At 34.7% G+C, this 24,182-nt stretch overlaps 4 protein-coding genes across 4 annotated transcripts; 2 read left to right on the forward strand and 2 right to left on the reverse strand.

Moving 5' to 3' along the window:
- The first annotated feature begins 131 nt into the window (after window positions 1–131).
- On the forward strand, window positions 132–7,908 carry LOC114408661 (leishmanolysin-like peptidase). The gene is made up of 17 exons (XM_028371789.1): window positions 132–651; window positions 1,241–1,594; window positions 1,717–1,854; window positions 2,065–2,197; window positions 2,297–2,410; window positions 2,510–2,583; window positions 2,664–2,738; window positions 3,221–3,313; window positions 3,397–3,457; window positions 3,572–3,904; window positions 4,208–4,334; window positions 4,437–4,536; window positions 5,837–5,906; window positions 6,010–6,162; window positions 6,275–6,370; window positions 6,524–6,843; window positions 7,297–7,908. Exons 1-17 carry the CDS (start codon window positions 571–573, stop codon window positions 7,552–7,554), a joined length of 2,580 nt encoding a protein of 859 aa, XP_028227590.1. The 5' UTR covers window positions 132–570; the 3' UTR covers window positions 7,555–7,908.
- Window positions 7,909–9,471: 1,563 nt separating this feature from the next.
- LOC114408060 (pathogenesis-related protein 5-like) lies at window positions 9,472–10,567 on the reverse strand. Its single transcript, XM_028371187.1, has 2 exons — window positions 10,400–10,567; window positions 9,472–10,305 (listed from the first exon to the last, which is right to left on the reverse strand). Exons 1-2 carry the CDS (start codon window positions 10,452–10,454, stop codon window positions 9,626–9,628), a joined length of 735 nt encoding a protein of 244 aa, XP_028226988.1. The 5' UTR covers window positions 10,455–10,567; the 3' UTR covers window positions 9,472–9,625.
- Window positions 10,568–16,518: 5,951 nt separating this feature from the next.
- On the reverse strand, window positions 16,519–17,831 carry LOC114408662 (elongation of fatty acids protein 3-like). Its single transcript, XM_028371790.1, has one exon. The coding sequence runs from the start codon at window positions 17,676–17,678 to the stop codon at window positions 16,782–16,784; it is 897 nt and encodes a 298-aa protein (XP_028227591.1). The 5' UTR covers window positions 17,679–17,831; the 3' UTR covers window positions 16,519–16,781.
- An 866-nt stretch (window positions 17,832–18,697) lies between these two features.
- Window positions 18,698–20,530, forward strand: LOC114408663 (E3 ubiquitin-protein ligase RNF5-like). The gene is made up of 2 exons (XM_028371791.1): window positions 18,698–18,915; window positions 19,447–20,530. The coding sequence occupies exon 2, from the start codon at window positions 19,447–19,449 to the stop codon at window positions 20,140–20,142; it is 696 nt and encodes a 231-aa protein (XP_028227592.1). The 5' UTR covers window positions 18,698–18,915; the 3' UTR covers window positions 20,143–20,530.
- Window positions 20,531–24,182: the final 3,652 nt, after the last annotated feature.

Raw genomic sequence — 24,182 nt, forward strand, 5'->3', positions numbered from 1 at the left:
TAAATTACTACTATAAAATAGTATTTTTAATTACAAACGTACTAGTAAGATGTGAAATCTGAAATCCAGTGGTAGGCTGGTAGCACACTAACCACTAACCAGCACTTCCCAGCCCCCACCCCCACTTAGTAGTATTTTATTGGAAAAGCCAAAAATGATTAAAAAAGAAAGTTGTTCTCCACCCACTCCTCCACCCAATCTATTTGATTTTTTGTTTCTTCTCTTCTCATTCTTCTTCCGTTCACTGTCAGTGTCCTCTCTCTCTCTCTCTATTCGCCCATTTCAGAGATCAGAAAGAGGAACCAACCTATCGCATCTCCCACGCCGCAACGCCAACGAATTCATAGCTCCTCTCTCTCTATACAAAAATCAGAGCCCTCGCTTCTCACTTCGAACATTGCTCATTCATCCCTCTCAAATCGGAATCGCTGTTCGTCACTCCTTTCTCTGCATCGTCGAATGTCCAAAATGCATCTCAGCCGGAGATTCTCGCGCGTTCCGAAGCCGATCGAAAATTCGCCGGCGATTTGATGGAATCGGAGAGGTTTTCGTTTCAGTGTTCGCTTTTTCATGGAGCTAACCGTTCGGTGCACCTCATGCGCGCTGTCCAGATTTCATTGCAAACTTCGATTCGCCGTGGTTGTTTTCGAGGTAACTCTGCTAGTTCGTGTTTTTTTTTTTTTTTACTTATTGTGAAGTTTATTTCAGTTTAATTGTGCTCCGTGGGTTGGTTATATGCTGAACTCTGGTTGGGCTCTAGTTAGTCGCTGAAAGTAGTGAGAAAGTGAATATTTGAAGCTGATATGCGTTCCGTACTTTAATTATGTTTTTCCTGAAACGGAACTCTGGAGGTTAGGGTTTTGTCGTAAGAGTAATGATTTGATCCGTAGGTGCTGGTTTAGTTCCGTTTGCTAGATTTTATTCTCTTAGATAAACAAAACTCTGTATATTTTCTGACTTGAAATTTAAGTGGAAGCTGTTCAACTAGCCTCTATGGCGGCTAATTTCTTATAGATGATTCATTGCTCTTTTCTGGGGGCCATTTGCCTGTGGTTTTTACATGATTAATTTTGAAATTCTGCTAATCTAAGATTTGGTTCTTGTAAGTGGCGGCCACTTTAAAGGCTTCATACCTTCTTAGAAAAATAGTGTTTGAATATTTTCACATATGTGAATAAAGGCACCGTGGTTGCTAAAATTGGATATATGCTAAATTCTAAACTTCTGCTTCGTGCTGCAGATTATATTGATATTGGCATGGGTGGAGGCCCACAATGCAAAGCCCCAGGAACACCAACTTCAATGGGGAGGCTTGGAGAGGAATACTGAGAATATTGCCTCTCACTCTTGCATACACGACCAGATTCTTGATCAGAGGAAGCGACCTGGTCGCAAGGTGTATTCAATTACCCCACAGGTTTATGAGCCTGTTCGCTTGAAACACCTTCAGCATAAAGGTAGGACATTACTTGATGTGCCAACATCATCAAGGCCTCAAGAGGATGCAAAGAAGCCTATTAGGATATATCTAAATTATGATGCTGTTGGTCACTCCCCTGACAGGGATTGTCGAGCAATTGGCAATATTGTCAAAGTGAGTGTTTAATATAAATGCAAAAAAAAAAATATTTAGAATGTATTTTATCTTTACATAACATTGGTATTATGTTTCTCAAGTATTTTATTGAAATTAAATCTTTAATTTTGTACGAACAGCTTGGGGAGCCTCCAATGACTTCTCCTGGTTTTCCTTCTTGCGACCCCCATGGTAATCCTCCAATCTTAGGTGATTGTTGGTATAACTGCACTTCTGAAGATATCTCCGGAGATGACAAAAAACGTCGCCTTCGTAAGGTCAGATATTTTCTACTTTTAGTTTGTGTTGATTCACTAGGCTGATAATCTTCTTATCAGTGAGAAAATTACTTGGTGATGTGTCAGTTGTGCCAGCTTGTTATGTCTCTTTGAGAAGTGTTGCTTTGTAGAACACTAGAATAGTAAATATTATATTTATCATTTGTATAAAGATTGGTAGAGATATCTATTCTTGATGACTAATTTCAGGCATTAGGTCAGACAGCTGACTGGTTTAGGAGAGCATTGGCTGTTGAGCCTGTCAAGGGGAACCTGCGGTTAAGTGGATATTCTGCTTGTGGACAAGATGGAGGTGTGCAACTTCCTCGTGGATATATTGAGGGTACATTTTATTTGTTGAGTTCATTGTATTTCTTGTAAAAACTGGATGTCAAATTTGAATATGAATTTAAGAGATTACCTTTTTGTTCAACTTCCCCAGAGGGTGTCTCTGATGCCGACTTGGTTCTTTTGGTGACTACAAGACCTACAACTGGAAGTACACTTGCCTGGGCGGTGGCATGTGAACGAGATCAATGGGGTCGTGCTATAGCTGGTACATTATCCCTGAAACATATGTTGGTTTCAGTGGTATTTTTTATTATCTTGCATCTGGAGTGCTTCAGAACTGAAAGTACTTTTTGTTTTTCTCCAGGACATGTTAATGTTGCGCCTCGCCATTTGACTGCTGAGGCAGAGACTTTGCTTTCAGCCACTCTGATACATGAGGTTTGTAACATATAATTATATACAGGGATGCATGAGAGGCAATATGTAGCATTGTTCATCATATTTGATCTTTTTTTCAGGTTATGCATGTTCTTGGTTTTGATCCACATGCCTTTGCTCATTTTAGAGATGAAAGGAAAAGACGGCGTAATCAGGTATGAACTGCCTTTTGTGCTGTAAGATCAACTTTTTTTTTTAATGATAAGGCTCACAAAGTATGAGTTTGAGCCATGATTATTTTCCCCAAATTCTTATTATGATAATAATAATAGTTATTAGTGGTCACATTCTTATAAATGAAGCATGATGTACATGAAAGTTGAGTGGAGACAAAAATTGTAATGACTTTGGGGAATGGTGATTCTATACAATTTCTTTGGTTTGTCTATAAAATAAATTGAGGAATTGTATTGAATACGAAAACATTTTAGGGGTAAAGTAATGATTAACTGATACCAAAGTTTTGCAGCACTTAATTGAGCAGCCCGCATATTTGTGTTTTTGATCTAATTTTTACACATTTATTGTTTTCTTTCCAATAAGTATGTTGAATGTTTTCAGTTCCTTGATTCCTTTCCATGTCAGGCATTTCAATGACATGTTTTATAATCTTATCAGTACTTGTTGACTTTTGAAGGTTACTGAACAAGTTATGGATGAAAAGCTTGGACGAATGGTAACACGTGTGGTGCTTCCTCGTGTTGTCATGCATTCTCGATATCATTATGCGGTATTTCCTCGTGTTTTAATTAATGCTTAAGATGTCCTTTGTAAAAATATTTAACAAATGACTGATGAGCAACTTGTTGGCAGGCTTTCTCAGGAAATTTTTCTGGTTTAGAGCTGGAAGATGGTGGAGGACGTGGCACATCAGGTTTGTTATTTGCTATTTTTTTTCCTTGTTAATGAAATATTAAATTAATTTAACCTTCTTTCTGAGTAAGAGTATGAAATATATGACTAACCCAAGTTTGTGAATGACTTGCAGGGTCTCACTGGGAAAAAAGGCTTCTTATGAATGAGATTATGACTGGTTCTGTGGATACAAAATCTGTTGTTTCAAAAATGACATTAGCTCTATTAGAAGATAGTGGATGGTACAAGGCCAATTATAGTATGGCAGACCATCTTGATTGGGGTCGCAACCAAGGTACTGAGTTTGTTACCTCCCCTTGCAATCTATGGAAGGGAGCCTATCGTTGCAACACAACACTGTTTTCTGGTTGTACATATAACAGGGAGGCAGAGGGATACTGCCCCATCCTAACTTATAGTGGAGATCTCCCTCAGTGGGCTCGGTATTTTCCACAAGCTAATAAGGGTATGTAGAATCATGCTTTCATTTATAAATTAGAATATGCAAGTTGATGCTAATACATTTATGAAGTGTTTGTGCTTTTGCTGTGTTTATGTTGTCTTTGGCAAGATTTTTTATTATTGGTGATGGATTGTCAAGAAATTGTTAAACCTTATAGGCTATTGCATTCTGGTTGATATGTAGTTACTGCTCTTGTTGTCCTGTTCCCATTATACATCATAGATTTTCCTGTCACTATTCACTGGTGACTGTTGTAAATGATTTTAATCACTAAATGATTATTTGGTTGTTCACTGGTTGTTGCAGGTGGACAATCCTCATTGGCTGATTATTGCACTTACTTTGTTGCTTACTCTGATGGTTCGTGTACAGACACTAACAGTGCACGAGCACCTGACAGAATGCTAGGTGAAGTCAGAGGAAGTAACTCTAGGTCAGATTTGTGACTGCATACTTATGCCCCTAGTCTGCTTTACATTTATTATATGACAGCAGACATGTGGAGTTGCTAACTATTTTTCCCTTTTGAGTTCAGGTGTATGGCTTCATCACTAGTACGCACAGGCTTTGTACGAGGTTCTATGACCCAGGGAAATGGTTGTTATCAGCACAGGTGTATCAACAATTCTTTAGAGGTATGGTTTGTAGTATCAAATTATCAATAGAAGTGAAATGCTCCTCCTTCTAATGGTTTACTTTGTTGGATTTGACCTGGAACTCTGATACTGCCTGAACAAACTTTGGGAATAAAAAATTTCCAGTGATTTCATTTTCCTTGATGGACAAAACTTACATCTAGTTCCTTATACCTTTGGCCATCAAGTTTCTCATTCTAATGCTGACACATGGATGTTCTTTCCAATAATAAATGACTTCCATTGAATATTTGTTGTAGAGTTTTAAGTAATATATCCATGTGTTACATTTAATTGGAGAACTTGATTGCTGGGCAAGAATGTAAGGAGCTTTATCCAAGTTTTATCCTTATTTGATCTATGCACATACATTGTGTTAGGGTGGACCCTGTCAGTTTGGCCTTATGAGTTGAGAGTAGGCCTTATAATCTATTAACATAGGTAATAAGTGAGGCTGTTATGCATAGAGACAGAAGACAATGGGGGGAATTAGTTGGTGATAATTAGTTTTGGTTGGGAGAGCCTAGGCTCTTGAATTCTTGGGAGTTCATTCAGTCATTCTTGTAGATTTTATCCTTGCCAATTCTGCTATCATTTTGGTACTGATTGGAAATTAGGGATTTGATCAAATAAAATTTCATTTTATTTTAGTCAAGTTTATATTGTATTGCATCAACTATGTCCCCCGGAATTAATGCGATATATGCTTCAGTCCCTAGAATCAATGTGATTTACATACATTACATTAATTTCAGGGAGGGAAGTTGATTTTGTTTTTTAATAAATAAGGCTTCCTAAATTTTATTGGCCTTCTCAACATGGATTGGTGGGAAATATTATTATTTTTATCTTGTAATAAGGTGAAAATGTATGGTTATTGGTCCCACCTCTTTATTGATGTTATTGATAGATAATTTACATTTTGAAGAAACAATTATACATCAGATTGGGCAATCATGTAATGTTTGAGAGGCCAATTTCTTTGTAACATTGTTTTTAAATGGTGGTGCCATAGCAGAATGGCGTGGCTGATTTTTTGCCAACCACCATAGGCATTTTGTGAAGGGAGGCCTGCTATGGCAGTGCCATAAGCCACAATGGCATGTTTATGTGGCGGAATTTTGGCCTTCCGCCATACTCTGCCATCCACCATTGATAACACTGCTTCACAATGGTTTGGGCAGGTTGCTACTACTTTTTTCTTAAGCCTGTATATGAATTGTATGCTCACCCTCCCTTCCTTTTCCTTTGTTACCAAATTCACTAAATGAAGCTCCATTATGTTAACACTTGTGTACAGGTTGCTGTGGATGGTATCTGGAAAGTGTGTCCTCAAGCTGGTGGACCCATTCAGTTCCCTGGCTTTAATGGTTAATATTAATGTTATTTTTGTCTATGTTTAGTTGTTTTTGCAGTGGCATTAATTTGTCATTTATTACAAAGACAATTTACTCTATTTACATTTTTCTATAGGTGAATTAATCTGCCCTGCTTACCCCGAGCTCTGTAACACTGACCCAGTAGCTGTGTCTGGTCAATGCCCTAATTCATGTAATTCCAATGGAGATTGTGTTGATGGAAAATGCCGATGCTTTCTTGGATTTCATGGGAATGATTGCAGTAGACGTGAGATCTCATTTTCTACTTTTATTTATGTGATGTGATGATTTGTGTAATCATTGTGCTTATAGCCCTATACTGTTGTTGTTAACTTGTGCTTTCACTTAACTTCTTCCAGGTTCCTGCCCCAGCAAATGCAATGGCAATGGTGTGTGCCTTTCCAATGGGATTTGTGAATGTAAACCTGGCTACACTGGCATTGACTGCTCCACTGGTATGCACCAGTTTTTGAGACTAGATATTTGCTACAAGATTATTTCTTTGTACAAGAGATCTACATGAGTCGTGTCAATTTCTTTTTCTTAGCCTGTGTGTTTTATTTTATTGGTTGACCAGTGTTATTAACTTGTCCCTCATACTTGTGCAGCTGTGTGTGATGAGCAATGCAGCCTTCATGGTGGGGTTTGTGATAATGGAGTTTGTGAATTCCGCTGTTCTGACTATGCGGGATACACATGCCAGAATAGCTCCATGCTCCTGCCTAGCCTTTCGGTGTGCAAAAATGTGCCTGGAAATGATATTTCTGGACAGCATTGTGCACCCAGTGAGCCTAGCATACTACAGCAACTGGAAGAGGTTGTTGTCATACCCAACTACCACCGACTATTCCCTGGTGGTGCTAGAAAATTATTTAATATATTTGGCAGCTCCTACTGTGACGAGACTGCTAAACGGCTTGCCTGCTGGGTATGCTGTCTTTTCAAACTATATTTGTTCTTTAGCTTTTCCTGTTTTGTAATTGTAGCATGGTTGTTTTTAGTTATTCTTAAAATTTTGTTTTGCAATCTGATTTCTGTTGGTTTTCATTCCTTCACTTTCTTTCCTAGTTGGTTCATACATTATTTAAGTTTGCCACATGTGACACTCATTACGATAAAACCATAGTTTAAGCCGAACTTAAATGGTTCCATAGGTGTTTAATGATGTGGTTGTTTTATTAGCCGAGATAATCCTGACTTTCTTAGTTTTAATATGCCAATTAAAACCCGAGTGATGAATCTTTTTACATTAGGTGGGAACTGAGGAAAGGAATGCGAGACACTCTAGTTTTTATCGAATTGTATTGCTTTCTAACAATGTAGATATTTGAGCATAGTTGGTAGTGTTGCATATTTGTCTGAATTGGCACTTAATTTCCAGATCTCAATCCAGAAGTGTGACAAGGATGGAGACAACAGGCTTCGAGTGTGCCATTCTGCATGCCAATCTTATAATCTAGCATGTGGAGCTTCTCTTGACTGCTCTGATCAGACGCTTTTCAGCAGTGACGGGGAAGGGGAGGGTCAATGCACCGGCTCGGGTGAGATGAAATTGTCATGGTTTAATCGTCTGCGAAGCAGTTTTTCTTTGAGAAATAGTTCCTTGAAAGGAATATCTGTAAAATATAGGCAGCTATAACTTTTTTTTTTCTTTTTCTTTTTTATCTTTTGGGGATTCTTGGTTGTAATTTTTTAATCCTTAGATTTAGGGGGTTGTTACTCATCCAAAATTGTTTAGGAAAAAATGGATGAGGTTGCAGAATTGGCTTTCAAAGAGGAGCCTTTTGTAGAGAAAATTGGGAATCTAGAGATAGATAAAGTAGAGGAGGGTAAAGAAGAAAAAGGAGGAAAAAAAAGAAGGTAATTGAAATGTTTGTCATAGGTTGGGCCGAAGGCCTTAAAAGGAAAAAGGGAAAAAAAATCTGCTTGGTTCATATCTGTATATATAATTATATATCATTTGATCTCTTACTTTCCTTTATTTTGCCATTCATTTTATTATATTCTGATTTTCCATTTTTGCGCTTTGCTTTGTTCGCACCCTCTATTTTTAGAGCTATAAAACTCTGGTGGATTACGAGAAAGGTATTAATCACAACAAAAATCGAAAAATTCATATACGCTGATTATGCTCCTGAATGGAGAAAAATCTTCTCCAAGGAGAATTGTAACTGCGGGATGCAAACACTAATTTACATTTTATGAATGTTCTCGTATCATGCAAAACCGAAGTTATCCACGTGAAAACATTGGTTGTATACTTTTCTTCTTGGGTTCATGGGAATTAAGGTAAATATTGGGGGAGGGTAGAGAACAAGATGACAGAGTGGTGAAAGGCGATGCCCAGGTCTGACTAGTGTATTTGTAAACTGAGACGAGGAGAGTTATCTGCTGTGTATTCTAAATCCGATACTCTACTGGTACATTCTGAACATTCACGGATTGATTTTTCTTGCTTGAAAAATTAATTGTTTGGTTCAAGAACATACGGGTTGAAGTTGAACCAACCCTGCGAATCTGTTGTTTTGGTTTGGTTTGAAAATTAATTGAGACTGTCATGAGTATGCATGATTTATCTTGCTCCACTTCTTACGCATCTAATCTCAGCATCTAACATTCATTATTATTATTTTTTAATTTGATATTGTATAATTTATCCTGTCTTTACTATTAGAGTTTAATGTCTATGCCAATCTAGTATTTGAAGAAAGTGATTCTTATCTTATTTTGTTCTTTCAATTAATGCATTATCTATTCCTTTTTTAAAAAAAATCATTATCTATATTTTCTTTTTTCTCTTAACAAGTAGGAATTTTTCTCATTCTCTTTTTTATGTTCACGTGACTTTTTAATTTAATTTAAACTTGCAAAAATTATAATAAAAAATAATCATACACAAGATTCAATGATTTACCAAAAAAAAAATATTTGATGCATGAAATTTTATAATACTAGATAAAAGAAACTAAAAATGAATAGAAATAAGAACATAAATCTATGAGAGATCTATAAATTTAAACTTCAATATATGGATCTCTCATATTTCATCAAATATATGAGATCTCTAGCACACACACACAAAAAAAAAATTGAAATTGAATTTAAAATAAAATAAAATTAATCAACTAAAACCATGTTCGAATTGTCAGACTAATCTGATTAACCTATGATTTCATGATGCCCACTCGTAGTTGTGTAAGACCGAAAAAAGTTTTCCAGTTTCTCACCTTCTCAGTTCTCACAGACTGACACCAGAAATGCAACTAACTACGCTTCCTTTTGACAAATTTCCTTGTCTCAACAAGCCACTATATACAAGATATATAAGATAAGTCCCCCCATGATTTCATAAATGAGCGAAGCCATAAATTGCCAAATAAAGTTTAAATCCACCACTCACTAATCACTATGAGCGGGGGCAAATCAACACCTAAAAACTAACAATGATAATTCCTTAATTTCGCCAAAACGCCTAAACTACGTTGTCGTTGACGGTGATTTTTAATATTAGAAAGTGTAACAGTGCATTTTTTCAGTATTTTCCAATGTACTAATATTTAACCAAAAAGTTATACATTAATTCTTTAAGTAATGTCCTGAAAACATTGATCAGCTTAAATTGCATACTACTAGTATTAGGTTGGATCAACGGAAGAAATAATAACAATAAAAATAATGATGAGAATGATAATGTGATGACTAGGTTAGACTTAGTTAGGACAAAAAGTGATAACGTAATCGGAGGCAGAGCACGTGCAAGTGCTGGTAGCATCATCGTAAGCGTAACTATACGCCGAGGGACATGCACTCTTGAATATCTCCGAGTATTGCGTCGGCTTGCAAGTCTGCGGCGTCGAGTACTCACCGGTGCAGCAAAACTCCGCCGCGTTGAACGCCGCGCACGCGCTCTTGCACGCCACAATCGACCCTCCCTCCGCCGTAACCTGCAACTCGGTGGGGCACTTACCGTTCAAGTCCGTAACGCACCCCGCGTACTGGCAGTTACCGGTTCCTCCGGTTGCCCTCACCCCCATCGCCACGTTGTAACCGTCCACCAAACTCACGTCGTAGAAGTCCTGGGCGGACCCGGTTCCGATCGTGAACTCCGCCAGCGTCACCGGCGGCACGCCTCCCCCGGTGCACTTCATCCCGCCGGCGCAGTCTCCGGTAAGGCATTTTCCGATTCCGGCGTCGTCGAAGTTGCAGCCGGTTCGGCCCCAGAACCGCCCCGACCAGCCCGCCGGAGCTGCGAGTCGGACGGACGTTCCCGTCGGTAGGGGAAACCCGCCGTCGCCGAGAACGGCGGCGCCATTGCCGGCGATGGTTCCGGGCCAGACCGTGTAGCTGCAACGGTTTTCGATGGTGAACATTGTGGCTGAAGCTAGGTTACCTGCAAATAAAATAAAATAAAAAGGCTCAATATTGAAGTAACTAAGAATAATATTATTGAATGTGAAATGAGGTTTTTCTACACCAAACATTACCTAATGAAAACAGGAGGAGGAGGAATAGAGAAGTTTCTGCTATAACTCTATGCATGATTTGATATTTTTTACTCTGGGATTTGGAATAAGATGAAGTTGAAAGGGTGACAAGAAGGTGAAGTCATGGGCGGGGTGTGAGTTTGCCAATTGAATAGAATTTATAAGAATGATGATGTTTTTTTTTTTTTTTTTATGTAGCCTAACAGATACGATGGATTGAATCTTAAATATTTATATTCATATTTAAAAAAATAATTTAGATTTAACATCTAATCAATTTAATTGGATATAGATTTGATTATATATATAAGCTGCATCCATCTAAATGTTGTAAGAATTTTTTTAAAAAATTATGAATATAAATCTAAAAATTCATAATGAATATTCATAAATACTAACTCTTACCCCTAACTACATATATTGAACCAAGACTCGTTTCAATTCCACTAGATCAAAAACAGAAATAACAAATCCAAAGAAACACATTTTATGCAATTTCTATCACTTATCCCTACAACAAAGCACTCAAAACACACAACCAGCAAAAAAAAATTGAAGTTCCACAAACCTAAGTCTGACAACAAAAAATTCAGAGTAAAAAAATTCTATAAAAAAAAATATTTAAACATAAAGCAGCAATATTCCTTCTAAATTGTTCATCTATACAAGTCTGTTAGCAGAAATTGTTCTGATTATAACCAAATCGGAGCAAAAGTGTTGGAAAAAGCATGGAACTCAAAACCCAAAATCCCACAACATGCGTTATCTATAAATAAACATCTTTCACTAAAATCAAAAATAAAGAAAATAAATAAGAGATACCAATAATTAGTGGCAACAATTGGGGAGTTATTAGTGGAAAATCAAATCGGTTTCTACAGAAATGCTTTCTAAGCAAATGAATGATCAATGATCCCAAAGATGAATACTACCGTATAAGAAACACATGATTATTGAAGAATCAGATAAAGAGAGTTGCAGAAGTAATTTTGAAGAAACAAGGATAAGGTTAGATATTGTTCTTGGTTGGTTTGAATTCAAATGTCCACTTAAGACCCATATATCAAAAAATGAATTTTGGATCTTTAAACTAAAATAAGATGTGGATGAGTTTTAAAAGTCTAATCCATTAAAGTGACTTAAAACGGATTGAATTAGACCAAGAATTATATCAGATTAGGACATTTGACTTTTTTGTCCAAGCCTACCGGTCTATTCAAAGACTTTTCTCACATAATTTAATCTTTGTCGGTTTCTCAACCAATTCATTATTAGTAACGCTAAACTATTCTTATAATCCCCTCTGGAGATTAATAATCGCCTAAAAGTCATTATAACCTGACTGACCGTTACACAATTGAGGAGAAAGTCATGTCCATAAGAATCTCTAAGAGAAAAGACAAATTATGATGGTCTCACTTGAATACTCTTAGATTAGGTATGTTAAACCCTAAATTCAATCTAGTTACACAAATTTTTACTACATTATTTAGAAGATTATATATTGAATTTAATTTTCTTGCACTTTTATGTAAATATTTTTATACGGTTTCCTTATTAAAACTTATATTAATATATATTTCAAATTTATATAGATTTTCAGTTCAAAAATAAATTATATAGATTAGATTATATACTTAATTAATGAATGATATGAAATATAGGATATAGAATTAAATCCGTACGGTATAGGATTGTTGTACTCCTTATCTTTCTTAAATTACATTTTATTATCAATCACTTATTTTTATTCTTCTTAACTTTATTAGTTTTCTTTGTATTTCTTAAATCACGTCCCATTATCAACCAATTACTTGTTTTTTAATCCTTATTTACAACTTACAATTCGGTAATTGGGCCCCTATCATTGCGGGAGCAGTTAAAGATTGTGGATCTTCTTGTGATGGCACGTGCAAATGCTGCACCACTACCACTATAAGGCTTTGAATGGCCCCAAATATGTGAACCATATAGAATAAAACATTAAATTCAGACATAGCTTTGAACACAAACATTAAATTCAGATCTATTGCTAGAATTTCATTGTCCTTGTATTTCGTAATACATAAGTTTGATTTGGTAAAGGGAAATTTTTTCTTTTCACTGCCCTTATTTTTTTAAGATTATTTTTACACCTACTTTACGGTTAAAAAATTAAATAAAAAACTCAGGCAGAGGATAGTATCATATTTTGTGATGGAAATGGGGAGTCTTGGTTTGCTACCCGAAAATTAATAAATAATTATATGATAGATATATTTTATACGATGATCTTTTATTGTTTAAAAATAATAATGTATGATCTTAACAGAAAGTGAACGAAAGAGAATAAAAATCAATTCTTTTAAATAGCTGTATTATATTACATCATTAAGAGAAAGTGAACGAAATAATCCTTGACATGTCAAGATTATATTGAGTATCATGAATAAAAAAATGATTGTGATGAAAAATTTTACTAAAAATAATATCGAAAAAAATTAATCATTCACAAAATCGATAAATATTTGACACATATGCTAAGTATAATATTTACAAATATGATTAATTAAAATAATAATAAACTAATATTGAAATTATTTTAATATTTTTTAAGTATTTATACCGTAAATATATTCACAGAAGTAATACTTTTTGCATGTGACCTATGGTTTTGCAACCTTTAAAAATTTTGTTAGTAATATTCTAGATTTAACATTTCTTATTTTGGTGTAATAACTCATATTTATAATATTACATTAATGTTTATGTTACTAATTTAATGTAATATGAGATTTAATTAAAAATTTAAATATGTTTTTAGGACAAAATGATAACATGTATTTAGTTTAGAGACTAAAATGTCATTAAATAATTAAGTTTAGAAATTAAAATAATAAAAAATAAATTACTAAGTTCATAAACTAAATTAAATAGTGAATTTGTTTACTTGTGACAATCATATAAATGACACGTGAGATTTATTAAATTTTGGTGAAATAATCATATATGGCTATAATCATGCAATAAATAGAAGAAATGAAGAATTGCTCTGGTACGGCGCTAGAACTCAGGCCCTCCAGTTGACACTTGGTTAGAAACATGAAATCCTTATTTAGTTGATTAGTTTGCATGGCATTTAGTAATATAGAACTAATAAGAGGATCTATCCACTCTTGAACGTGGAGAATTTTATGTGCGACCCTTGGAACCCAAATTGAGTTAAATTTAATTGGTTGGCTTCCATCGAATTTAGAAATAAAAAGGTAATTTCAAATGGAATGTAGAGGTGACTGTTGCAGTTTAATCTAACTGGACTGAATTCAAATTCTTTAAATACATTGGTATTAGATTTGATCTTGAAGTATTTTTCTTTTCACATTAATTTTGACATAAAAAATAAATAATGTCACCGAATTATCAAAAGTCAAAACCAACATTAAACTTTCGTTCGCAGAGGAGTTAATAGCCATAGTCACTATATAAACACCCGAATTCAGCAAAAAATAAAATAATATATATACCCAAGATTCTCTCTAACGAATACACGGATGACAACTAGCTCAAAATCACTGCTTTTCGACTAACATGTTTTGCCATGTGCTGATGTGCATAACGCGTTTTCATTTCTAACCGTTCCACACTGCCAAAGTGTTGGCATGACAACGACAGTACAAAGGTACTGTTGACTGTTAAGTTCTTTGTTTTTGCTTCATCTTTCTTATGAAGAGAGCGACTTGAGCATTACTCACATAAGTCTTCTAAAACAATGTGACTTCAAGGTTTCAGTTATAAGTACTCACATAAGTCTTCCAAATATTTTCCTTTTAGGGATTTAAACAAACCCAGCAATGGCAAACATAGAGAGCCAAAGTGTGTTGGAGTATACAATGGAATCGTTTGTTTTCAACGGGAGAAGGAGCTAGATATGAAAGGAGAGCGAAGAAAAAGAGTAGAACAGCCACAACTACGGAAAACACCGGAATGATTCGACAGAATTGTTGCTAATAGTGGTGATGCCTCCGCTGATGTGAATTGTGGAGTTTAGGCTGGAGATTTGATTTATATATACTAGGGGAAGATAGGTGACTCTAAATTTTTAAATAATAAAACAATAGAAGTTAAAAAACAATGGCAGAATAAAAAAATTTAATAATATAAATGTAATGAAAATTTAATTTAAGTTAGAATAAAATTTTAAAATTTAAGAAGTGATTTAAGGATAAAATTATCTAATCAAATATGAATACTAAATAAAATAATTCTCATTATTTTAATTATAGATTAATAGTTATAGACTAGAGGGAGAGAGACATTGGTGTCTCTTTACGTATTTTAAACAAAAATAAAAAAATAGAAAGAAAAAAGGATTTAGAAGTATATAAAAAAAAAAAAACTTATAACAAATGAGAATAATGAATAATTATTAAGAGAGAGTGGTAGGAGTTTAAAAACTGATAAAAGATAAAATTGTCTAAAATTTATAGACATAAAAAAGATATTTCCTTATTAATAAGATAGATTAAGATAACATGATTTTCATAGGAAAAAAATAACAAAAATGACGAGGGACGTGAACAAGAAATAAAAGTGCGAGTGTGTGACCATTTTGGATGAGTCACTGAAAGCATCTCGTTCTAGAGGGCTGATGATATTCGTAATGACGTGTCTCGTTCTATTTCATAAATGATTATAAGTATGCATTGGCAATATTTTGATTTGTATATGTTATCTTTACTTGAATTTAATGTGATGTATGCGTATGTACATACGTGAAATTAATTTAGTTGAAATTAAAGGTTGGAACTTACGATGTTGACCATTTCGTGAACTGATGGCGGCCTTTTATAAAAATGTTTGGGTTTAGCAGCCTCTTAATTGAGTTGTTTATTAACCTATGACAATCTGTTTCCAGAACCATAGATTCGAGAAAAAGTCAAATCTAAATATTTCAAATAAAAATAACGTTTAAATATAAAAGGTTTATTTATTTTAATTCGTTTAAATATATAGTTAGGACGCAGTATTTTCAGTTTTGTATAACTGATAGATAACCGACATTTCCATCCACACCACATTTCGCAAGTCCTTTTGTCCAATTATAAAGGACATAGATATTTTTATATTCTTATTATTTGTAATTTAATATTTATATAATGATTGATTGGTATGTAATTGATTTTTGTAGGTTTTGTGTAGAAAGTATTCACCCCGTGAATCACTTGTTGCTAATTATATATTTAAATTGAAAAATGTTAATAGTACCAATTTGTGTTGCACAATGACTACGCGCATATAAATATACTTAGCTGCTTTTGATTTTAATCATAATTCGCATTTTTATTTTTGATTTAATATTTTTCAAATAATACATGAACTCGTGAATTCATAATAACTTAGTAGTAGTGCAATATGGTTTTGTACCGATCGCATAAATTTAAATTTAATGATTTTTATATACCACACTGCGACTAAAGACAGTTCTCAACTGAGAGCAGAGGTTGGCTACCTAGTTACCTTTCTTTTCCTATTAGTTAGGAATTAGGATCAAAGTAAGTTAGTAACCCTTTACTAAAATAAAATAGATATAATATTAATTTCACCTAAAAAAACAGTACTGTTAACCGTTATAAATTTACATTAGCTGAGAACTATTTTAATTTATTCACTGAGTATATAAGGCAAGACCGTCAAACATCTTGTTTTTTATATTTTTCTAATTTGACACCTATCAAATAAAACATTAACGCGTGGATGTCGTATTGTGCATAAGAACTATATACCATATAACATCACCGTATAAAAATTGATCGATTTGTTAATAATATACATCAAGCTTATGAAAAAGATCCGAGTTTGATTATTCTACAGCATATACTTTTGAAGAAAGATAATAACTTTTAAATATGACTAAGTCTAGAGGACAGAAGATTAATTTTCTAGTCAATCTACAAGATTAAAATTGAAATAATACCTCAAAATCTTAATTACACTCGGAAAAAAAAAATCGAACATGAGAAGATCCATCATCCCCACATGCTTCACCTGTATTTCTGTCTAATGAGAAGAAAGGGACAATCTCTTTCTCTTACCTCCTTGAATTGCAGTACCATGAAAGTTCTTAAAAAAGTTTAAGGAACTACAACGAAATTCATGTTGGAGTTTATTTTTTTAACTGCACAATTTCAATTTTGAAGTTGTCAATGAAAGCTTTACAAGTTCTGTATCCATCCATCCATAGACAGTCATTACATTTGACGTACACAAAGATTAAGGAACCTAATAAAACTAAAGGAGGACATATATAATATAATAGGCATAAAAAAAAAGGGTTAAACAGATGAAGCTTACAGTCCTCAAATACCAAAAACCTCAATAACTCTGGCGCTAGATTAAGTTGCTATTATGTCTTGCTTGCATGCATGGACACCTCGCGTTTGGAAGAAGAGCAAGCAACAATACTTTGGCTATGACAATGCGTTTTCACATAGGACTTCAAGAACTGAACGAGAAAAGCAGCGTTCAACACGGAGTTAAAAACCCAAGCCCCGATTCCATTACACCCTCCTCTCAAGTAATGCAACGAGAGCACTCCAACGTGGCACATTAAGTTAAAACCCAACAGCACTATCTGAAAATTCGCGGTGAACGACAACGCTAACGGCGTTTTGGTAGGCAACCCGATTTCCGTCCAGAACCGAAACGCGTAAACGACGGAATAAACCGCCGTGTAAAAAAGAATCGCCAGCACCTGAAGCGACTGCGAAAACTCGAGCCACAGAAACGACATGATTAAAAGGACGGAGTTGTTGAACAGCCTGAAAAACGACAACCTTCGGTGACGCAAAACGACGAAGAAGGTGCGAAGCAGGTGGAGGAAGCGTGAGAGGTAGAAAACGTAGGACCAGAAAAAGACACGACCAGAAGGGCGAGTGCCGAGTGGGAAACAGAGCAGCCACTCAAACGAGGTGGTTCGGGAGCGCCGCCACAGCCACCGCGTGTCGCGGGCTTCGGCTTCGGCGGAGAAGAACATGCCGGTGAATATGGCGGCGGAGATCAACGACATGGCGAGGCTGTGGAGGGCGGGGATGGGACCCAACGGCACGGCGCGGCGGCGACGGAAAAATTTGAGGAGTAGGTGAAGGGTTACGGCGGCCGCGACGTAAAAGCTGGTGGCGGAGATTAGGAACCACCACGTGCCGCCGTATGATTGGGTGGGACTCCACCGGAAAGAGACCATGGCAGGGTGCTCTATTAGCCAATATTTCATGCTCTCCATTACGTAAGAATAAGATATCATATGGACTAGGCGTTTTTGTTTGAGTTAATGTAATTGTAAATTTCTTGCTGCCACAAGAGAATTTTTATGAGGTAATAATATGAATATAAGGGAGTGGAATTTGGAACACCAAAGTTGAATCACCACTAGGATTTGTTTAGTGGCTTTGTACACGGAGACTTTTTGGTTTCAATGAAGTTTGTTACTATCATTTATTATTTGGTCTTGAGGCTTGACCTTGACTAATGTTATTGCGTTTCTGCGAGTTTTCTTTGTTTTCTTCATCTAGAAGGATTATTATATGATAGGTGGGAAACGAGAGCCATAGAGAGTTGTTCTAATTTAAATTTCAAAACGTATTTTTGCATCACGACCTCTTTTGTTCTTGTATAATTCGATCTTTAGACATCGTTGTCCAATGAATGAGGGAATGGGGTGGAATTTAATGCGAACATGGATCATAATTCAAACCCGAGTCAAACCTTAACCTGCTGTTCCAAAACCAATGACGAGAAAAAATTTGCATTTCCTTTTGTTCAAACGTCTCGACAAGGAATAAGAGAGTGCTCTAAAAATAAGAATTGTATGGTTGGATTGGTGATTAAAGAAATGAGAGAAATAAAGTTTGTGGGTTCAAAAACTATTTAAGTTTAAGGACCCCGTATAACTAATTTAATTTTTTCAAATCTATTACTACTTAACTCACAGTCAAATATCATTTTCTTTTAAAATGAAAAATTCACCAAAGTGAAGACAACATTCCAATAAAATCTTTTCTATTAGTCATGAAGTCACTGGAAAAAACCACGTCATTTCCTCCTTATAGTTTTTCTTTTCTTTTTAGATAACTATTTTATTTTCTTTTTTGTACTCTTCAATGTGTACATAATTGCTTTCTTTCTTTTTTTCTAAATAAAATATTTTACTATAGTTTATTTTTCTTTTTAAAAGTTTTTTCCTTTTATAATTCATTATTATTATTGTGAATTTACCTTGATCAAATTCTGAATTACAAAGATACTTTTTTCTATATGAACAGGAGGTCTAAGTGAAAAAAGAAAAAAGCCATTGAAGAATTCCGCGGAATTCTTGATTTGCAGCCCAAAAAGTAAAACGGAAGAAGCTTCGTCCTTTCTGTCCCTGCCCGCAGATAAACCCAATTGCAAGTCACACATACACGATATGATACCCCGTCCTCCCTCTCTTCACTTTTGACTATTGACTTCCTCAACCGATCCACTCTTCTCTCTATCTGCAGGTTCGTAATTCTCTATTCCCCTCTTCTTTCCTTTATCGTTTTTTATTTCATCTTCTTTCCTGTAAATGCCCCCAATCTGTAAACCCTGATTTTTCTTCTTTGTAGAAATTCGGAATTTTTATGTGACAAAGACGTTATGATTATCTAGTTTTTTTCTTTTTCTTTTTTTCCCCCTGTACAACGATATCTGGCTATTTTGTCACCTTCACCTATTCTTGTTTGTTTGATTCTCTCTGCTTAACGTAACTTTATCATTTTTCTTTAGAGATTTTGCTGCATTTGACAGTTGTTTCTTTCAATTCCGTCCAACATTTGGGCTTCGTCGTTTACTTGAGGCCGTGTCATCGAAAACGCGTTTTGTATGTTATGAAACGACGCAATAGCCTTTTTGGTTCACGAATACCACATGTAAAATATTGATTATTTTTATCCCTAAGTGTGCTGTACGAGGATTGTCATGTGTAAGCCTGTTATATATGTTATGAATCACTCATTAATTTGTATAGGCATTTGATGGTTTGGGTTTTGTAGATGGCAAGTGGGTTTGGGGAATCAACAGGGAGATCACCCCCAAGCCCTTCCTACTTCAACAACAATAATAACAATGATGCTGCCAATTTTGAATGCAACATTTGCTTTGAATTAGCGCAAGACCCGATAATTACTTTGTGTGGTCATCTTTTCTGCTGGCCCTGTCTTTACAAATGGCTTCACTTTCACTCACAATCACGAGAATGCCCGGTGTGCAAGGCCCTCGTGGAGGAGGAGAAGCTGGTTCCCTTGTATGGGAGAGGAAAGTCGTCGACTGATCCAAGATCAAAATCTATTCCGGGCGATAACATCCCGCATCGTCCGGCTGGTCAGAGGCCTGAAACTGCTCCTCCACCTGAAACAAATCATTTTCATCAACATGGGTTTGGATTTATGGGTGGCTTGGGGGGATTTGCGCCACCGCCGATGGCAACAACAAGATTTGGGAATTTTGCATTGTCCGCAGCTTTTGGTGGTTTTATACCATCCTTATTCAACTTTCAGTTGCATGGGTTTCATGATGCTGCCATGTATGGGGGAGGGGCTGGTTTTCCTCATGGATTTGCCAATACATTTCATGGTGTCCATGCTCATGGATTCCCTCTGCGCACCCATCAAGGGCAACAAGATTATTATTTGAAGAAGCTTCTTCTATTTGTTGTTTTGTGTGTTGTTCTTGCTTTTATATGGCAATAGGTTGGATACAATCTCTAGCAGTATCTGACTTCTGCTCTGATAGGTCTTCTGATGTGCTCTTTGTTTTGTAACTAAGGAGTAAGGATGTTGTTCATATGATAATACTCTCTTATTAATCTTGTAGTTCTTTTCTTTGTGATAGCTTTGTGGTTCCCATGGTATCCATGTGCAAAAGATATAAAGCATGAAAGCAATGCACCCATTGTTAGGAATAAGGATCTGGGTACCGGTCCGTAGATATTAATTTCTTAGTTATTATACTGAGTTTGAAACTACAAGATAGCTGAAATAGTGAAGTTATGCCCTTGGTTTCCTTTTGTGTTCTCATATTTGCAATTACATGTTGGCATGCTATTGCTAATGTTATATCTAATATTATTTTGGTGCATACTACTTGTCTACTTTCATTATTCAGCTTGTTTTTGTGCTCTATTTTTCTATTTTATGATAAGGGATTGTTTTTTACATTACTATGACAAGTATATAGAAATCTAAGACTATGCTTGGATTGGTCAAAGGAGGTGGAAAGGAATGGGATTAAATACCCTTGTTTGGATATATAAAAAGAGGATGGAATAAGAAGGAATGGGATGGAACATATACCATTGTTTTATGACTTTTTGTCTCATTTTTCTTCCCTTCCAAATTGGGAGGAATGAGTTGGAACAAAAAATCCGACCTTTTATAAAATTATTAAATTATTTTTCCATCCTTACTCTATTTCCTCTCGTTCAATGCCGGTCTCAACTCTCAACATCTCTCATGACACCAAATGCAGCAGCCGCACAACTTGGAGTTTTTGTTCACAATGCAATTCACCGCACCACCCAAGGTATTTCTCCCCTTCCTCTTGTTCTATGTAATTCACTGTTGCTTGCTGTCACTTATTGAACTATTTTTTATCTTTTAGTGGGAACAAAGGAAAGAGTGAGGCTTTAATATAACCCGGGATTTGACAACGCTTCAATGAGAAATGCTAGCTATCCACTTTCTAACACACTCTTTGAACACATTTTCTATTATTGGTTGAAATTTATGGGAAATCACAAAAATTTTAGATGTTCAATGTAATTTGAATGGCACTGTTAGATGTTTTAAGCAACCCTGCTGTTCTTTCTAACAATGAAGTGATTTTTTTTTTTTTTAAATCATAGATCCTTTTTCAGCATAGTCATATATTGCAGTTCATATTTTTTAAAACAAGGATATAATATAGGAATAAAATAATAATTTATTAATTTTATTCTGCTATTTTCCTTACCTAGACAATGGAATGAGAATTTTGTTCCATTCCATCTTAGTAATATATGCAAACAATGGAAAGAAAATTTTATTCCTTTATGTTCTATTCGACTCCATTCGATTTTAATTCATCCCATTCTATCTTTTCTCCATCCATCAATCCAATCAGTCTAAGTACCCGGATACTAGTGGCCTATCTATATATAATGTTTGGTTTGGATGTAATAAGATTTTTAGCCTGTTTATAGTTCACTAGTACAACAATCTTTGGATCTGTTGACAAATAAAAAGTTTTCTTTTTTCCAGATTGGTATGACTGTTAAGTGGGCATGTTAGCTGTATAAGTTCTTTTTTGCTTAAATATGTTTTTAGCTCTTCAAATTTATATCACTATTGTTTTTTAGTCCTTCCTGCAGTGAAAAACTTTCACAAATTGTGCATCCAAACTGTCAAAAAGCAGTCAGGAGAGACATAAAAGAATTTTGAAATTGAGAAACTAACAAAAATAAATTTAAATTTAGGAAATAAAAACAACAATGACCAAAATTTGATTAACCAAAAAATATTTAAGTCTTTTTATTTTACCTTCTCATTATGTTTCTACTATCTGCTTGCTTTTCTGCTCAAGTGCGAATCTGCTTATCATCATTTTGATATATTGTAACCTGTCATTTCAATAGCATGTCTGAAAGTCAGTATATCTATTGCAGTACCGCCTACTTTTCTGTGATGATTTTGGTTAAGCCTAACATTTATTTATCTGGAGATGATTTTCTAGCTGTGTACAGTTGTCACTACTGATGTTATAAATATCTTTCATTTCAATAGCATGTTCCAAAGTCAGTATATCTATGGACCTGGGAAACAAGTTTATTAACCTGCAGGAGCTGAAATGTTTGAATGGATCCTATTTTTGTGGTATATGTTTGTTTTAAAGTTGAGTAGAATTAATTTTAAATTGTTGAATTGGAATTTGTCTAAATTAATCTATAATAAATTTCACAATGAAAGATAGCTATCTAGCATTCAATTTTGCTCGTTGAAATTTTGCCTAAACCCAACTGGGAGAGTTAGATTAGAGATTCCGGCATGGCGTAGCTAATTTAGTTAGCGTTATTCATGGAGGGTCATTTTAGATGCATTTTTTCTGATAGTTTTAGTTAAATGATATAGTTATACATACACCCACACAATTAAGCAGGTCATTTTTTGCATCATCTTGTGTCATAATTATATATTTTTTTCATTTGTTTTATTTCGGCATGGCGTAGATAATTTAGTTAGCGTTGTTCATTTATTGTATTTGCTTCGCTCATTTCTAAGAGTCCAGGGTGTTTTCGATTAAAAAAATAAAATAAAATGAGTCCAGGGTGTTTAGAAGAGGATGGCGTTCTGAAAAATAAAATAAAAGTTAAATTATTTACTTTGACTCTAGGTGTTTCCATTTTAAGTTTTACTCCCTACATGTATAAAGTTAAACTTTGGTTCTAATTGCTAATATTATAGAAAACTTTTTAACGGTGTAGAACCATTACAAATTTTGTTGACAGAAGAATGTATAATGCGGAAGAACTTGTTAAACTTTTATTCATGAGCTTTATATATATAACTAAAATGCAAGATGAAATTTAAATAATAATATTATCCCAACCTTAAAACCAAACTGACAATATCCTAATTCTAATTAATAAGAATAATGTCTTTATCTTGATCTAAAAATATCTTTAAAATTTAAAATATAACAAAAAAGCTAAACTATCAAATTTCACATTATAGATATTTAGACATATATTTTTAATACTTTCCCCTACAACCTTAGTGTTTTAAATGCTACATGGGTAACGTTTTGGGTCCTCCTATTGGGCGTCATCAAACTTGTTTGTCAACTTTGTTCACATAGGGAGAACGAACAGTGCCTAACTTCAACCTCTTCTAACAGAAATTTCAAACCTTCCCCACTTGCCACATTGGAATACCTTAGTTATCCATACGTACAGCGAAGCAAATATTTGTGCTAATTGGCTAGCTAACGTTAACCTTGGTTACAGCCCACACTAGTTCCTTCATTTGGATCATTTTCGACAAAGCCTCCCTTAATATTCGAGAATATGCATTATGTCGTAGTACTTCTTGTAGCTTGTTCTTTTATTTCCTATTTAAGAAAAACTCGTGAAAAACAATATTAGAGCACTTGAATGGTAATTTTACAATGAAAACTACTTGTCAATATTCATCCTAACAATTAATAAAAAAATTGCACGTCAGAAGTATAATATCCAATCTACACTATTTTCCAAGAAACATAACATATAGTGTATATTAGTGAAAGATTCTATCACAATCTTTTTATTTTCTCAGTCTACCGAAGTATGCAAAATGCTTCTTATCTATTGACGCTCATATTCACTTCTACAGAGCACGCTTTAATTGAATTTCAACTAACAACTAATAATGAGGTCCAAACATGTTTTACTTTGTATGGCTTTGTGGTGAGGGAAGATGTCTTTTTTACTTTTTTATACAAATAGAAATACAAGTTACACGTGAGAAAATTGTTAGTGGGAACAGATAGAGACGGACCCACATTAAGTAACAAGACTAAACATACCCTCACTCAGTTATTTTAATGTTACTATTATATGTTAGATTGTTATTTAGATTTTATTTATTGTTACTTAGATTTTATTGTTTGTTATACTGTCATTTTGTCAAATTTTGTTATCTGAAGTAAGAAATATTATCTTATTCTTATCATCTAAAACTTCTAAGTTCTCAATGGCTTATGTTGTTCGTGTAAA

Source organism: Glycine soja, chromosome 4, assembly GCF_004193775.1.
Source record: "Glycine soja cultivar W05 chromosome 4, ASM419377v2, whole genome shotgun sequence".
NCBI lineage: Eukaryota > Viridiplantae > Streptophyta > Magnoliopsida > Fabales > Fabaceae > Glycine > Glycine soja.

Coding starts and splice junctions, on each gene's coding strand:
- LOC114408661 (XM_028371789.1), top strand. CDS start 571: ATGGAGCTAACCGTTCGGTGCACCTCATGCGCGCTGTCCAGATTTCAT. Junction 2,584..2,663: donor CAGCCACTCTGATACATGAG/GTTTGTAACATA, acceptor TCTTTTTTTCAG/GTTATGCATGTTCTTGGTTT. Junction 6,163..6,274: donor TGGGAATGATTGCAGTAGAC/GTGAGATCTCAT, acceptor AACTTCTTCCAG/GTTCCTGCCCCAGCAAATGC.
- LOC114408060 (XM_028371187.1), bottom strand. CDS start 10,454: ATGCATAGAGTTATAGCAGAAACTTCTCTATTCCTCCTCCTCCTGTTT. Junction 10,306..10,399: donor CCTCCTCCTGTTTTCATTAG/GTAATGTTTGGT, acceptor TTTTATTTGCAG/GTAACCTAGCTTCAGCCACA.
- LOC114408662 (XM_028371790.1), bottom strand. CDS start 17,678: ATGATATCTTATTCTTACGTAATGGAGAGCATGAAATATTGGCTAATA.
- LOC114408663 (XM_028371791.1), top strand. CDS start 19,447: ATGGCAAGTGGGTTTGGGGAATCAACAGGGAGATCACCCCCAAGCCCT.